The sequence below is a fragment of the Phycodurus eques genome, chromosome 4 (assembly GCF_024500275.1).
Source record: "Phycodurus eques isolate BA_2022a chromosome 4, UOR_Pequ_1.1, whole genome shotgun sequence".
NCBI lineage: Eukaryota > Metazoa > Chordata > Actinopteri > Syngnathiformes > Syngnathidae > Phycodurus > Phycodurus eques.
This window is the reverse complement of record NC_084528.1, coordinates 19,194,860-19,212,002: the sequence shown is the minus strand read 5'-3', so window position 1 is coordinate 19,212,002 and position 17,143 is coordinate 19,194,860. Positions and strand designations below refer to the sequence as shown.

The 17,143-nt window shown below is 38.9% G+C and overlaps 2 protein-coding genes across 4 annotated transcripts in view; both read left to right on the top strand.

Moving 5' to 3' along the window:
• The first annotated feature begins 289 nt into the window (after positions 1-289).
• Positions 290-6,893, top strand: ing4 (inhibitor of growth family, member 4). 3 transcript variants are annotated; one of them, XM_061675657.1, is made up of 8 exons: positions 290-352; positions 758-829; positions 1,420-1,556; positions 1,672-1,786; positions 1,860-1,971; positions 2,065-2,209; positions 5,291-5,352; positions 6,589-6,893. In XM_061675657.1, exons 1-8 carry the CDS (start codon positions 316-318, stop codon positions 6,626-6,628), a joined length of 720 nt encoding a protein of 239 aa, XP_061531641.1. In that variant the 5' UTR covers positions 290-315; the 3' UTR covers positions 6,629-6,893. The 3 variants fall into 3 exon arrangements, with proteins under 3 accessions (XP_061531641.1, XP_061531640.1, XP_061531642.1); XM_061675656.1 differs by having other exon boundaries at positions 1,420-1,586; XM_061675658.1 differs by lacking the exon at positions 758-829 and having other exon boundaries at positions 306-352; positions 1,420-1,586.
• Positions 6,894-8,899: 2,006 nt separating this feature from the next.
• The window catches only part of ncapd2 (non-SMC condensin I complex, subunit D2), a 45,285-nt gene continuing 37,041 nt past the window's right edge, over positions 8,900-17,143 (top strand). Inside the window, 7 exon segments of the mRNA XM_061674428.1 lie at positions 8,900-9,307; positions 9,633-9,752; positions 13,449-13,524; positions 14,755-14,813; positions 14,898-15,073; positions 15,535-15,677; positions 16,085-16,212. Coding sequence (XP_061530412.1) covers positions 9,268-9,307; positions 9,633-9,752; positions 13,449-13,524; positions 14,755-14,813; positions 14,898-15,073; positions 15,535-15,677; positions 16,085-16,212 — 742 coding nt within the window. The 5' untranslated portion in view covers positions 8,900-9,267.

Below are 17,143 nucleotides of genomic sequence, written 5' to 3'. Positions count from 1 at the left end.
TCCATTTTAATGTTAATTATTAGCATAAACTACTAAACGAATTCATTCACTGCCATTGACAGCTATAGAAGTAAAATATCCAATGTAACTGGGAGGACTGGCAGTGAAAGAACTTTAGTAAAAATGACTTTACAAGAAACATAGAATGTGCACGTACATTGAATTATCACCCTAATTTACATCAAATATATTTTATAAATCGTAATTTGTGTACTTTATACTGCGAAGTCTTCCATCGGCGTCAGTTGTGTGGAAACAACCAATCAGAAGCGTCCCCTTGGCTCACCGGAAGCTGTGTTGTTTACATTTCCCAAGATGGCGGCGGGGATGTATTTGGAGCATTATTTGGACAGTAAGCTATTTATCGAACGAAAACACATTTGTGACTGGTCAGAGAGCACGATAGCTGTAGTATACTTTGTCGTCAGTGTGCTGTTGAACAAAAGGCGGAACGTGAACATTTAAGCGTTCCGCAACCATTCGGCGGGCATTCGGCTGCGTCTATTTGCTGGATTGTCGCAACGCAGTAAGCTTGGGGGAACATGCACCGAAATGGCGCCACACGTTCAACGCCTTGTGTTATTGTTACGTCTCTATCGACACATCGCTAGATACATACATCCCAGGCCTTGATTAATGTATTTGGTACGAAGACCATGTGTAGACCGTGTGCATCGATCTACACATGGCTAGCTGGTTTTGACTTGTCTTTTTCCTCAATTTAATGTAAAAAATACCCTTTTCTGTTTCACACAAGGCATAGAGAACTTGCCCTTCGAGTTGCAAAGAAACTTCAATTTGATGAGGGACTTAGATCAACGCACAGAAGGTGAGAAGTGAATTTTATGTGTAAACTCAAAATTAGTTCATAATGGTGAAGCACAACACATCTATCTAATCAATTTAATTAATTATCAGCGTAAATGTACTTAATAGATATTAACAAAGTCTGGCAGTATGGTGGATGAGTGGTAAACACACTATATATATATATATATATATATATATATATATCAATAATCTATATACTTTATGGGCTATGTCAGGAATATTGGTTGTCACCTTGTCTGGAGGTGTCTCCGAGACATTGTCTTGGTGATTGCACAAGCAATATTTTGGTCTCCCGGGTCCTGTAGTTACCGCGACTGATCATCCTCTGCATTCTCGGCGACTTCTCCGCCAGTGAGATAGACCCTTTAGTAGAGTGTATGGCCACTATGATCCTTTATGCACTCTACAACAGCTGACTATATACAGTACCTGATGACAGAACAGAAGATCTCACAATATATGAATGCAATTTCTTGCATAAATCTGATAAATAATACATCTTTAAGATATGTTCTTTAACCATTTTTGTTCACATTTTTGTGAGATCTTGGGCTTCAGTGTGACTTTAAAAGATCCCTCTATCTACAGATCTCAAAGGACAGATAGACTCCCTTGCAAAAGAATACACATCAAATGCTCGGACCCTTTCTTCTGAGCAAAAGCTGTCCATACTGAGGCAAATTCAGCAGTCGTACAGCAAATGCAAAGAGTTTGGCGATGACAAGGTGCAACTGGCCATGCAGACCTATGAGATGGTTTGTATCGGACCATGATATGATGAGAAAAAAAAAAGACGATGGTATATTCTTAATCTACTGTATCACACTCTCTCGTGTTCAGGTCGACAAGCACATAAGACGCCTGGACACAGACCTGGCCCGCTTTGAAGCCGACTTGAAGGAAAAACAGATCGAGAGCACGGATTATGATTCCACCTCCAGTAAAGGAAAGAAAGGTTTGCCCAAGCCAATATGGACCCCTCCTTGTGTATGTCCAGACAGATTATCTAACATATAGTGTAATTCCAGTGGACACCAGACAAAAGGAAAAGAAGTCTGCTAAAACGAGATCTAAAGTGAAGAGCTCTGACGAAGACGGCAGTCCCAAAAGCGCCCAAAAGAAAGTCAAACTCCTTCAAACGTATGTTAAGTTTCGGCTATTGAGTTTTGTTATTTTTTTTTGTCACATTTTGGGTTCAAGACTCATATTATACTTTTTTTTTTTCGCCATCAGGGGTGAATTCAACAGCCCCTCCACCAACTTTGGGAATGTGCACCCATCCGATGTGCTTGACATGCCAGTGGACCCAAACGAGCCCACCTACTGTCTGTGTCATCAGGTGTCCTATGGCGAAATGATCGGCTGTGACAACACTGATGTGAGTCGTATTCTCTTTTAACAACTGTAATGGGAATTCTATTATGTACTGTATTACATTTATTGATTCGTTTTATTTTGTTCCAACCTCAAGGTTCAGAATTTATACAGACATTTGTTTTGTCTATTGGTGCAATGTCAAGGCTGTGTGTCCAGTTTACGTGAGAAAGACCAAACAATTCCCATTACAATGGGATAAACAGCCTTGGTTCACTTACAAAGAAATCCTCTGTTGTAATTGTGATATTTAGTATGAGATGGACTTTCGTAGTTGGATGTTTTTTTTTTTTTTTATAAAGTAAAATAAAATGTTGCCATCTCTCCCAAGATTTTCTTTTTTTAACTGTAATTACTTACGTTGCCATTCTTGGCTTGTCCCATCAAGGGTTGCCACATTAACTTATTTGCAAGTTTGGCTCAATTTTTACACTGGATGCCCTTCCTGACACAACCCCCCATTTTTTTATCCGGGCTTGGGGATGGCAATGGGTGGGTGTTATTAAACATAATTTCACTTCAGTAGAAAAACATAAGTTTACTCATAATAAAAAACATTTTTTGCAATGCACTGATACCACTTTTTATTTGGTGCAAGTGCATTCATCGATACCAAGTACCAGTACTTGATAATTCCATTGCATCTTGCAATAGGGTTGAAAATGTGTTTTATTCTCACCAAATATTGTTAAAAACTCAAAATACAAACTTTTGTCAAAAATATTGTTTTTGAAAAAATAAGTACAACACAATATGACACTTAGTAATGTGTCATTATTGACATTTGAGCAACCAACATAATGTTTTTCTAACAATCTTGCCAGACTTGCATACACTTAACACAAGGCATTTAGTTAGTCTCAGTCTTAACACCAGGGGGCACTATCGAAAAGAAGTAAATAGTTAAGAGACAAAGAAGAACATAGAGTCTGGCGTATATAAACAAATAAACGTTACTTCTGCGTGTTCGCTACAAAAACAATGATTAAAAAGAAATGACGTGTTTTTGAGATCACCACAAGTTATAAACAGAAACTGTGACAGAACAACTGATCTGATACTTTATTAAACCATGGCTTACTTCTGTTTACTCGACGTGCTTATAACGTGTCTACATACAGCGGGGCAAAAAAGCATTTAGTTAGCCACCAATTGTGCAAGTTCTTCTACTTAAAAAGATGAGAGAGGCCTGTAATTTTCATCGTAGTAATTTATGTAATTGTATGTAATTTCCTCACCTATGAGAGACAAAATGAGGGGGGTGGGGGGAAATCGAGAAAATCCCATCTGAGTTTTAACGAATTTATAAGCAAATTATGGTGGAAAATAAGTATTTGGTCACCTCCAAACAAGCAATATTTCTGGATCTCACAGACCTGTAATTCTTCTTTAAGAAGAATTACATCTGTCCTCCACTTGTTACCTGTATTAATGGCACCTGTTTGAACTCGTTATCTGTATAAAAGACACCTGTCAACAAACTCAAACAGTCACAATCCAAACTCCACTATGGCCAAGACCAAAGGGCTGTCAAAGGACACCAGAAACTAAATTGTAGACGTGCACCAGGCTGGGAAGACTGACTCTGCAATAGGTAAGCAGCTTTGTGTGAAGAAATCAACTGTGGGAGCAATTATTAGAAAATGAAAGACACATAAAACAACTGATAATCTCCCTCGATCTGGGGCTCCACACAAGATCTCACCCGGTGGGGTCAAATGATCACACAAATGGTGAGCAAAAATCCCAGAACCACACGGGGGGCACGTAGTGAATGACCTGCAGAGAGCTGGGACCAAAGTAACACACTATGGGTAACAAAGTAACACAGGGACTCAAATCCTGCCGTGTCAGACATGTCCCCCAGCTTAAGACAGTACATGTCCAGGCCCACCTGAAGTTTGCTTGAGAGCATTTGGATGGTCCAAAAGAGGATTGGGAGAATGTCATATGGTCAGATGAAACCAAAAGAGAACTTGTTGGTAAAAACTCAACTTGTCATGTTTGGAGGAGAAAGAATTATGAACTTTTGTTTTTGACCAAATACTTACTTTCCATCATAATTTTCTAATAAATTGTTTAAAAACCATACTATAATTTTCTGGATTTTTTTTTTCACATTTTGTCTCTCATATGTGAGGTATACTTATTATGAAAATTACAGCCCTCATCTTTTTAAGTGGGAGGACTTGCAAAATTGGTTGATGACTAAATACTTTTTACCCCACTGTAAATGCTATAGAAAATGAATTAATTGTTATTTTCAACCAGCTTGCAATGGCTGTTCTCTGTTAAACTCGAAATTATTTTGTCATTACATAACATAATACATTTGTGTTGAACTGTTTGACAAGGGACTATAAATTTAAGTAAATGTTTCATTATGTCAGTATAATAAAAGACGATAAAACAATATATCAAAGAGAAGTTAAAATGCCCTTCACAATTTTTGTAAGACCCAACAATGGGGAACTGGACCACTGCTGGTATCTCTCTCTCTCCCCTGGTGCTCTTAGAAGGGTTAAACATTCATAAAAAAGAGGTTTGAAAAAATACATGTAAAAAGCCTTTATTTTTTTTAGGACTCAGACATTTAAAAAAAAAACGTACATCGGCCCGCTGGCCTTGACCAGGGTGTTGGTAACAAACAATACTCTGCAGTCATAATTATAGTGCCATTGAAAATAGGTGCGCCATTCAGGTGTGTTTGACACTTGTACCATTTTGACAACAGTTCAAATAATGATGTGATGATATTTGGCATTATTTTTCATTGTTAGGCGTTTTACATTTATTATCCTACTGAGTGTCTGGATCTGGAATTTTTCCAACCTCTTTTTTATGTCCATAATTTATTTGGCCCATTATTAACGCTTCATCAGGAATTTAATATCCTTTTAATGAAAGCATGTCATGATAAAGGTAAAAAGGATGGACAAATTTCAACCTTTTGGATAAGGTCACAGATGACAAACTTAGTGATTTATTACACAGGGGACACGCACAAACAATGACTTCTGGGTAAAATTGATAGTATGTCAATTTATCATAGGCTTACACTGAAGTACCTTGTTTTTGTCTCCAGTGCTCCATTGAGTGGTTCCATTTTGCATGTGTGGGTCTGACTACCAAACCACGAGGCAAATGGTAAGTAACCCTGTCATGCATAATCCATTGATAGGGCCACCACAACTTGGCTCATGGTGGCCCTGTCAGAACCTGTACTGGCCCCGTATATTCATGATATAATACATTAAATTTGAGGGATTATTTCATATGTAGCGTCTTTATACTGCATTATTTGAGCCCCTTTAAGAAATTATTAGTACAATTGCATTCATGGATACGACTGTGTTATAACCTCACTGAAATCAAGGCATTGCAATTGCACAAATTAATATTGATGCTTTAAAGCAGTGTTCCCCAACCTTCTTTGCACCGCGGACCGGCTGGGAGTCGGCATTTTTCTCATGGACCGGCTGTGGTGGCGTACACACATCTATCTATCTATCTATCTATCTATCTATCTATCTATCTATCTATCTATCTATCTATCTATCTATCTATCTATCTATCTATCCATCTATCCATCTATCCATCTATCCATCTATCTATCCATCCATCCATCCATCCATCCATCCATCCATCCATCCATCCATCCATCCATCCATCCATCCATCCATCGAAAAACTTTTTTTTTTCCCTCTCCTTTTTTTTTTTTCCCCCCCCCTCTCTCTCCCCGGTGACACATTTAGCAGCTGATGTTGATAATATGGTGTGTAAATAGAAAAGCTGCAGGTAACTTGCAGCGGGAGGAGAAACACTTACCGGATTTTACAAGGTAGGTGCGGGCTAGCGAGCTCGTTCACAACTCACACTTGTCTTTGTAAATGTTATTTAAAATGGATAAGTACCCCAGTGAGCATTGTCCCATAACAAATTCACCACTAATTCCATTTCCTTAGTGTTGCTTTCAAACTGGCCACTTTTAGAAAGCCCACTGTGGGTAGTTCCCTTATCAACTTGAGGCCAACCCTGATTTGTGCTGGTTTATCCAGTCAAGTGCATGCTGGTTGCATTTTTGTACTTACATCATCACAATACCCTGTCTCAGACCACCTGGTTGGGATGTTTCGTTGATAAAAGTATATCCTCTGAAACAAAAAAATGCACTTTTGGGCCATTTTGGGTAGGTCAAAATTTTCGGTGACTTTGAAATTGGTACTGGCCCGGGTGGGCCAGCCTCAATAAGTACTTGGTGGCCCGACAGAGTGGCGTACTGGCCCTGGGAAATCTGGCGACTGTTAATGTCGGACCCTGCCTAATCGTGCACTTAAGTACTCGCCATACTTTGTAATCAAAGTGTCTGTTTTCTTCATTCAGGTATTGTCCACGCTGCTCTCAAGACAGAAAAAGAAAATAAAACGGTTGTCCCGGAACAAACACTGATCCGATGGGGGGGGGACAAAAACATTTCTTCATGAATTATTAGATTTTCTTCATTGTTTTTCATCTTCATTAACGTGGTGCTTTTTTTTTTTCTTTTGCTTTTTTTGTATTTGCCTTGGTCTGATGCAGAGTGTATGATGATGATATGAAGTGGTTCCAGGTGTATTTAAAAGCTGTTTTTTTTCTTAGATACATTGGTGCTCATATTACATTTAAAAAAAAAAAAAAAAAAAAAAGTTTTGTTTGAACAATAAACACTACGACTGCCCTGAATTATTTACCGGTTTAAATGTGCATGATACTACAACTATCCACATGCAAAATGTAAGGTATTTCCTCTGAAAATAATGTGGCCATTTATAATTGTTTGCTTTGTTGTATAGTTCCTTTTCTTTTTAATGCCATGGAGAACAAATCTCACTCTTGTTTTACAGGTAAGAGGACAAAAATAGTACCTTTACAGATGCTGCATCCTGAAAGTATTAGTCATCTGTTTGGTAGTAACAATTTCATTTTAGCATTTTGATTGAGTGCTATATAGAGTGCAAAGCATTTTGTGAAAAGTACTGTCATTGATGTAGCTGGAACATTGGTACAAGGGGGCGGGCGGGGGGGGGGATTGTGTTCTCAATCATTTGAATACAGCTACTACCTCAAACTCTTGAATGTTGAGCTTTTCTTTTGTATAGCTTCTCATCACCACACAGTACAGTGATACCTTGACTTATGAGTGCCCCAATTTCTGAGTTTTTTTAGTTCCGAGCCATTGTTTAGTAGATTTGTGTGTGTGTGTGTGTTGCGAGCAAAGGTTTTACTTAAGAGAGAGGTTCAGGCACTACGCCAATAGATGACAGCAACAAACTTAACATCCGGCCACCATCAGTTCGCGTGGTAACCTCGCAGTGAAAGTACAGATACAGTTGGGTTTTGTGCTCGCAGTCTTTTTTATCCATCCATCCATCCATTTTCTGAGCCGCTTCTCCTCACTATGGTCGCGGGCTTGCTGGAGCCTATCCCAGCTGTCATCGGGCAGGAGGCGGGGTACACCCTGAACTGGTTGCCAGCCAATCGCAGGGCACATAGAAACAAACAACCATTCTCACTCACAGTCATGCCTACGGGCAATTTAGAGTCCCCAATTAATGCATGTTTTTGGGATGTGGGAGGAAACTGGAGTGCCCGGAGAAAACCCACGCAGGCACGGAGAGAACATGCAAACTCCACACAGGCGGGGCCGGGGATTGAACCCGGGTCCTCAGAACTGTGAGGCTGACGCTCTAACCAGTCGGTCACCGTGCCGCCCATTCTTTTTTATTTTTATTTTATTTATTTTTTTGTCCAGGTATTTTGCTACATTTCTTTTTGCTAACCATGGGTCCTCAGAAAGTGAGTTCTGAGAACAAGTGAAGGATGTCCATTGAATGAAACCTAAAACTCAGAAAAACATAAGGGAAGTGTGCGTGTCGTTGACTAGGCAAAGCAGTGCGAGCGTTATATTTTTATATGTGCAATACTGAAGCAGAAGGAGTCAATAAAGGCTGTAACACGAGTCAAGGGGTTAAAATATTTTACCAAGCTTGAGACCACACTCCATTAAAAAATGGACAACCTGCTGAAAGCATGGCGAAAAAGGCAAAAAAAAAAGAAGATTCAGTGAAAGTGTATCAAAGGAAAAACAGCTACTTTCTTTATATTTTATTGCTGTGTGTTTTTATACGATTGTAGGACAATTGGTCCTCAAAAGTACATACCTATGACAACTGGTCCTCTAGGACAACTGTGTCAAACTAATTTTTGTCGTGGGCCACACTAGTCACTGTAATTCCCTCAGAGGGCCATTGACTGTGAAACCATATGTGTTTAGTCACCTCATAATATTATTACATACACACAACAAGTTGATGGATACCTAGTTTTGAAATCAGAAGTCAACGATAATAGTTCAACTATTGGTCAAGTTACTGTAAACAGAAAATGCTTGCAATGTCTCAACGATACTATTTATTGTTATTATTTTATGAGAATTCGAGCAAGAATCATGTAAATTGACACAGATGATTTGCTTTCGCGGACCACATGAAATGACTTGGCAGGGCCAGATTTGGCTCCCGGGCCTTGAGTTTGACACTGCTCTTGGACCAAGTCCTAGGACTGCTCTAGTCCAGGTCAACTGGTCCTCGGGTAACATTTGTAATTTACATTATTCAGGCAAATGTTTATGACATTTCATGTAGACATTTTGCATTTTATTTTCAAGTTATTGGTATATAATAAGGTAATAAGGCACTAACTTTGCTCAAAAACTATTCATACATATAGCTCACTTCCACTACTACTGTAGTTTCACACATTAGATGTGTCCAGTTGCTTACAAATCAATAGAATGTTTATTTATGGTGTCTGTTTTTGTTCAAAAATAAATTGTTAAATTAGTTAATTTGTTTGGCGTATCTAGACTTCTGTGTTTAAACCAGTCAACAGACGTCGCGAGTATATGGCGTCACTCGAGCGCCGACGTTTTGGCGGGATTTCATACAAATTTGAAAATCCTTCCTTCCGGAATCCTGACGAATTTTCGGACCAGCGGAGCGAGTGGGCAAATATTCACCGTCGATGGACGATATTGCGGTGAACAGGACAGCGAATATTAAAGGTAGGTTGGATGTTTTGTACTTAAAAAAGGAGTTAGTCGTCGGGGAACAATTAATTGAAGCTGTTTTGACCGTAATGTCACCAGACTCGCCACTGCAAACGTGGCCAACGGGTAGTTAGCATTTCTCGTTTACGGGCGATTTCAAATATTTTGGTCAATGTACTCTTCAGACTCTTCTTCCGTGCCATTTTTTTTAAACTAATTGGATCGCTCAAAGAAAAACTATTCAAAAAGCTACAACAACGAAATATTGTTCCCAGTGTTGACGTGAGCCGTAGCTTTGATGTGCTTACTTAAACAAATACAACTACTTTTTCTTCCACAGGGATGTCGTGGGACTTTTTTGTGCCAGTGTGCGTGGGCGACCTGCTCAAGACCGGGGGAATAAACCAGTACGTCGTGCAAGATGTGGTCTCCCCAAAACAGCTACCGTCCCATCTTAACAGTGAGTGGTCAGCTACTGTAAAGTGGTGTTCGGAATAATTCCGTATTATCCCTCGTCATTATATATGGATTTTTATGTAATGGGCTACCACTCATCAGTCAAAGTGTTTATTTATTTTTTTAATTATTATTATTATTTTTTTTAATTGGCATCATTCGTATTAACATATATCTTTGTCAATATAACATTTAATGATATATACAACCAATCAAACAATACAGTTCAAATACATTAGACAAATAATAAAAAATAAATGTAACATTTTTAAAGAACTAAAATGTAAGTGTCCTAAAAAAATAGGGGGAAAAAGTGTAAACTGGATGTCTGTTAACGATAAACTTGGAGAGTGTTAAATCAAAACACTTGGAGAGGAGATACTCTCAAAAGAACGCTGAATATTGAGTACAAAAAAGTATCTTTCAAAAAGTATTGTGGACTACTATTATAATTTTCCACCTTTTAATCTGGTCTGTTAAACTAGTGAGAACACCCTTTACACTTTAACTTTTTATACTAAACTTCAGAAAAGATTTGTGCATAAACATGGTATATAATAAACCTGAGCTCTTTGAAATATCAAACTAGTTTCACAGTGAACTTATTACTCATTACAAACTGCTAACATGTTGCACTGTGAGCCTAAAATAGTTAAAACAGCTTGTTAATATTTGGTAATTTTCATTGTCATTAGTTTATTTCGATCACCTTATCGATCCTTGGTGTAAAACATTCTGCAGGTAACTATCTATAATGGCCACAGGACCAACCTATTTGGTCTTTTTTTCCTTCATCACATGCTTGCTTAACAAGCAGCCAAAGTTTGTTTCTGCATTGTGTCTCCTTGTCTGTAAGATCCTCCGGCATCCTAAGGTTGCTTTTCTTCTTCACGTCTGTGTTGAGTGAGGCCTTCCAAACCCTGTGCTGAAAATTACACAGAGTAAACTGAATGATGATGCGACACGTGCTGTTGTCAAATCTCTTTCGCCCCACCCTGTGCATGGAGTCCACCAGGAATCCAAGGTTGCTCTTTTCCTCTAGGATGATCTGAGCAATTACCTCCAACACCTCCTTTCTCACATCTTTGTTGCCATGCTCACGTAGATTCAGCAAAAGGAGTTTCCAGCGTTGGCTGTATCTCTCCGCGTCTTCTTGCTTCTCCTGAACTTCAGTAATACAGTCGTTAAGTTTCTTCACTTGTCCTCTGTTGCCTTACTGTGTATGTCAAGGCTCTCACATTTTCCTTCACGGCAATGATCTCCATTGTTTTTCTTAATCACCATTTCTTCAAACTTGGAGAAGTGGTCATTCAAGCCATTAATGGCTTTTAATATGTCGGGATTGGAAACAACTTCTTTCATCTCTGTAGCTTCAGTCCAGGTCTTCTTTGAATTAGGGCTATTTAGAGGAAAAGGTGTGCATAAACTTTGGAAAAAGACATGCACCTCCATATCCATAACCAGTCCGGCCTTTTTTTTTCTTGCTGCTTCTCTGGCCATTTTCATACGTTGGTCTCATTGCTGCGTCCCAATCAACTTTTCTTCGTAGCTTAGCTAACAGCTAATTGCCTCAGAGACACAATGTGATAGAAAAAAACTTTTCCTTTGAGTATTGCTCGGAAAAACGCCCCACAAACTGTACACAATCAAGTATCTTGTCACTTCCTTAGGAAAAAAAAGTTGTCTGTCTGTTTAAAGTCTTAAAAGTCTGGTACTCTTCAATAATACATGAGTTCAAAAGAAAGCATCCACCCTGGTCACCATCTTTGCCCCGCTCAATGTAAAATAGTTTTAGAACACGACTACGTGTAGCAATAACATCATTGCTGTCTCTGCTCAGTTACACCATACCAGGCCGAAGTCAACTTGCGAACCTTCCATAATAAATATTGAACAAATACATTGAATTATAATATACTTTTTAAGATGTGTATTTTTACTACAAACCCAATTCCAATGAAGTTGGGACGTTGTGTTAAACAAATAAAAACCGAATACAATGATTTGCAAATCATGTTCAACCTATATTTAATTTAATACACTACAAAGACAAGATATTTAATGTTAAAAAAAGACGGAGAAAGTTGAGGAATGCTCATCAAACACCTGTTTGGAACATCCCACAGGTGAACAGGCTAATTGGGAACAGGTGGGTGCCATGATTGGGTATAAAAGAAGCTTCCCTGAATTGCTCAGTCATTCACAAGCAAAGCTGGGGTGAGGTTCACCTCTTTGTGAACAAGTGCGTGAGAAAATAGTCGAACAGTTTAAGGGCAATGTTCCTCATCGTACAATTGCAAGGAATTTAGGGATTTCATCATCTACGGTCAATATGAAAAGGTTTAGAGAATCTGGAAAAATCACTGCACGTAAGCGGCAAGGGCTGAAAACCAACATTGAATGCCTGTGACTTTCGAGCCCTCAGGCAGCAATGCATTAAAAAACGACATCAATATGTAAAGGATATCACCACATGGGCCCAGGAAGACTTCAGAAAACCAATGTCAGTAAATACAGTTCGGCGCTACATCCGTAAGTGCAACTTGAAACTACTATGCAAAGCCTTAGCCATTTATCAACAGCACCCAGAAACGCCGCCGGCTTCTCTGGGCCCGAGCTCCTCTAAGATGGACTGATGCAAAGTGGGAAAGTCCTCCGTGGTCCCACGAGTCCACATTTCAAATTGTTTTTTGAAATTGTGGACGTCGTGTCCTCCGGGCCAAAGAGGAAAAGAACCATCCGGACTGTTATGGAAAAGTTCAAAAGCCAGCATCTGTGATGGTATGGGGCTGTGTTAGTGCCAATGGCATGGGTAACTTACACATCTGTGACGGCACCATTAATGCTGAAAGATACATACAGGTTTTGGAGAAACATATGCTGCCATCCAAGCAACGTCTTTTTCATGGAAGCCCCCTGCTTATTTCAGCAAGACAACGCCAAACCACATTCTGCACGTGTTACAACAGCGTGGCTTCATAGTAAAAGAGTGCGGGTACTAGACTTGCCTGCCTGCAGTCCAGACCTGTCTCCCATTGAAAATGTGTGGCGCATTATGAAACGTAAAATACGACAACGGAGACCCCGGACTGTTGAACAGCTGAATCTCTATGTCAAGCAAGAATGGGAAAGTATTCCACCTACGAAGCTTCAACAATTAGTGTCCTCAGTTCCCAAACGTTTATTGAATGTTGTTAAAAGAAAAGGTGATGTAACACAGTGGTAAATATGACCCTGTCCCAGCTTTTTTGTAACGTGTTGCCTGCCACAAAATTCTAAGTTAATAATTATTTGCTAAAAACAAAGTTTATCAGTTTGAACATTAAGTATGTTGTCTTTGTAGTGTATTCAATTAAATATAGGTTGAACATGATTTGCAAATCATTGTATTCTGTTTTTATTTATGTTCAACAGAACGTCCCAACTTCATTGGAATTGGGGTTGTAAATTGATGCAAACAATGTCCATTGTCCAATGCGTCATGGGATACATTCCTTTTCCAGTGACCCTATTTTGCAAGTATGGATTAGAGGATAACCTTTCCTCACAATGCATTCGAACAGTACTACAAAATGGTACATTCACAGTATACCATTTTTATAGGGAGTGATTCTGATTACAGCCTAAAAGTGTGTCCCTTTTAGATATTGCATTGTTTAAAATAGTCTCAATCTTTTCTTTTTGCCCCCATTTTACTAAGGATTCAAGACTGCATTGAGAAGCCAAGGTCCTTTATGTATCTTGGAACACTTTGACACAGCCTACAGTGTACTACAGTGAGTTTTGATTTAACACAAACAGAGCTGCTGTGTGTGTGTGTGCGTGTGTGTGCGTGCGCATGCGCGCGATCGTATACATTGTATGGGCTGAAATATTTGCCACCAGGAACTGAATGGAATTATATTTGAATTGCTGAACTTGAATAATTGTTGCATAATAATAATTATAATAGAGTATTTATTAAATATATATTATTATACTTTTCTGGTTATTTAAAGTTGTGTTTTGATAGGTAAATAAAAATTACATTTCAAAATCAATGAATAATCGTGTTTATTAATCGTGCTTTCAATGTCAATCAAAAATACCCATTATTTTTTCCATAATCACCCAGCCCTGATTGCTAATCCTAAAGTACCCAGATGTCTGTCACAACTAATTTGAAATTGAATTTCTCGAACTGAATGTGAAATCATCCAAATCAATGCGAAACTATAGAATTATAATTTTCATTGTAGATGAAATAATCTTACGTTCACTTTCAAGTTTATTTGACTTAAATTCCAAGTTAATAAATAAAATTTCAAATTATACTATTCAGATTCAGTTTTTCAATGCAGTGTTTCAAATTAAACCATTCAAATTCAATATACATGATTGAAATTCAGTTCCTGGTGGTACATATTTCAGCCCATAACATTGGATCTACGACTATGCGCAGGGCATAGGTACAAAGCCCAACAGCAAATAGAGAAAATCTACAAATAATCAACGCCACCTAAAAGTGCTTTCTAATTATGTATCGATGACACAAGAGGGCAGCAAAGCACTTTAAACACCAACTCCATGTATCAAGGGGTGCGTTAAAAAATCCTCTCCAAGCACGCTCTATACACTCCGGAACGTTCAGAAACTCAGATTGTTGTTGGAGTGTGTCGTTCAGTTATTCAGAGCGCCACACTCTGGGAGTGCCCCAGCGCACTCCCACCGCTCTGATTGAAGAGACAGAGCGGCCGAAGCATCAGGCAGGACGAGTTGTTTCGAATTTAAGGACTGCCAAGGAAATGGGACATTCCAGAGGCAGATAGATGTAAAAACACCATGAATGAATTAAACCTAACAAAAACACCAACGTTCCACCAGATGGCGATCAAGTAACGTTTATTGCTATGGCCAGTGCACAAAAACACTGACAAGACAAAGATTTTCAGCAAATTAAAAACTGCAAAAAAAAAATCTGCAAATGCCAAACTGCAGCTATTAAATTGTTGTATTTACTTTTGAAGGCATACCACCTCTGTGGATCTCGGTGTGAAAGAGGACACTCTGGAATTGCTGGTGCAAGGTTAGTATTGTTCATGTTGAATGTTTGAAGTGACCCCAAAAAAGCTGTTAGAACTTTATATTTCCCTTTTTGTTTTTGTTGCAGTTGTTAGCAGTCTGTCTACCTCCCTGCCCTCGTTGCTTATCTCTGCTGCAGTCTCTGCAGCAGAGCGAAAAGAGAAGCTCAATGCTGTTAAAATGAGCGTCTTCTTGCTCTGCAAAATCACAGAGTGTCTTGAAAGTGACTGTTACAGGCACAGCTTCATCACGGCGCCTGGCAAAGTATGTTAAATTTGGCAATTGTTATGACAGATGGTTGATTTTTTTTTTTATTGAAATGACCAGTGATGTAATCATGGGAGTATAGTGATCTGTCAGATCTGGGATTATGATTGGTTTCCTTCTGTATGATGGGTAATCTTGCTAGTGTCGTAGTTATATTTCATTACTGAAAGGGCCCAGCTACAATAACACTGACACTACTTTTACAACCACTGTCCTCCTCAGAGTAATGGGATGGGACAGGTAGATGTCAAACAAAGTGTGAATGTCTGTCTGTTTTTTGTGCGTGTGATGAAAGACTGTATATGTAGCAGTTGGTAAAAAGATCTCGTCTCTTTGGAGGATTTGGGAGGTATGAACTAAAATTTTTGATAATCTGAGGGCATATATGGTGTAATTTGATGACTACAAGTTGCTTTTGTCCCATGCGATAAATTGAAGTATTTTCACTGTTTGCACAGGGTGGCAAAAAGGCAAAAACAAGTGAAGGATTCCAGCAGTGGGAAAGCATGAGGGAGAGAGTTCTTCAGGCCCTTGTGCAGCTCCTCCAGTTAGATATCCGTTCCCTCTGGAATCTTTCCCTCGTAGAGGAAGAGTTCACCAGGTACTTAACGGACCTTTGTGCCCCGAGGACAAAGTTCAATAGCTTGTTTTGCAACCTCAATTCAAACAATAAAAGTAGTATCTGTTCGTGCTAATTGTTACTGTGCATCTGTTTGACTTGCATAATATCCTCTTTGATAATGCAAATTGTTAGATAAGCATTTGCTGTGTCTGAAATTTACTGAATCATCTGAAGTCGTTCTGTTTGTATTGAATAATTTTGTTTTTGTCCCAAGTATGTGGGGGGAAGCAGTTTGAGCAAAAAGAAAGCTTTAGAAACTTTGCACGAATTTATTTCCTCAATTTGCCAGCTTGAGATTTATTCATTCAACAGTGTAGTGGTGAAGTTTGCTGTAAAGATGCCTACCCCGAATACTGTCCAAGTCCCTTGTCTTTTACTTTCCCTAGCTGTGTGACTTGCTGTTGCTACAAGCTACTTGAGAATCCCACCATAAGCCACGTAAAGACCAAACCCACCAGAGATGGCATAATCCATCTGCTTGGGTTGCTGATCAAGAAGTACAATCACCTCCTAGGTAAGGCTCAAAATGATGTAGGCAAGCTGCATTAGTGAAACATAGTTGCAGCAATGGCAATACGTTTTGTGAGTAGGCATTTTAGAAAGATTTTAGTGAGGCTGTAAAGGAACTATGTTATTATAACCAGTTATTCACCAAAATTTCAGCTGCTGAAATGTTTCTGCCGAAAATAGCTCAAAAGTGCATTTTCGGTTTCAGACAGAGACACTTTTTTACCCCCCGAAATAAAACGAAAATATATCATATACCGGTAATGAAATAACATGTCACAGGTTGAATACTGATTGCTGGTGCACGTGAGTGTGTACACCTCAGAGTAAAGAATTGTTTTCTATTAAAAAGCAAAGATTAACTGCACCGGACTATTGCAATATTAGTCATTCGAACTGCTCTAAGTGCTAGAGGACTCTGCATCTTTTCCACAATTGTCAAAAAATAAATAATAACGTACCGGCATTACCAGATAACTATTAACCCCTTATTGCTCAGTGACTGTTTTTTGCCAATGTCTTTGTCTCAAAAGTGTTCTGTCAATTGACAGAACACTTGTCTGTTGTTGTACTAGAGCGGGTCCAACTACCGGAGACAAATTCCTTGGTTTTTTTTGGACATACTTGGCAAATAAAGATGATTCTCATACAGCATAAGTTGTCATCCTCGCCTCCATGACAGCGAATAAACTGCACTTTTAGACAAGAATCGTCATAAGGACAGGCGGCGGATAAAACGAGAGAGTCAGGAACACCATGCTAATTGCTAAGCTATCACATAAAGTCGCAAAACAAGAAAAAAAAGTGATTGGGTGATACAGTACATTTGTCACATTGGTCTGGCTGGAACCGCGTCATTGCGGTGATTAGCCAACCTTTAAGAGCAAAATAGCAGGCACATTAGTAATGTTTATATATATGTTTATTATAAATATTGT

What these genes read in the sequence shown, in the direction of transcription:
- ing4 (XM_061675656.1), top strand. Translation starts at nt 316, where the DNA reads ATGGCGGCGGGGATGTATTTGGAGCATTATTTGGACA. An exon ending in CCATGCAGACCTATGAGATG is followed by an intron (nt 1,587 to 1,671) that starts GTTTGTATCGGA and finishes TCTCGTGTTCAG; the next exon opens with GTCGACAAGCACATAAGACG. An exon ending in ACCAAACCACGAGGCAAATG is followed by an intron (nt 5,353 to 6,588) that starts GTAAGTAACCCT and finishes TTCTTCATTCAG; the next exon opens with GTATTGTCCACGCTGCTCTC.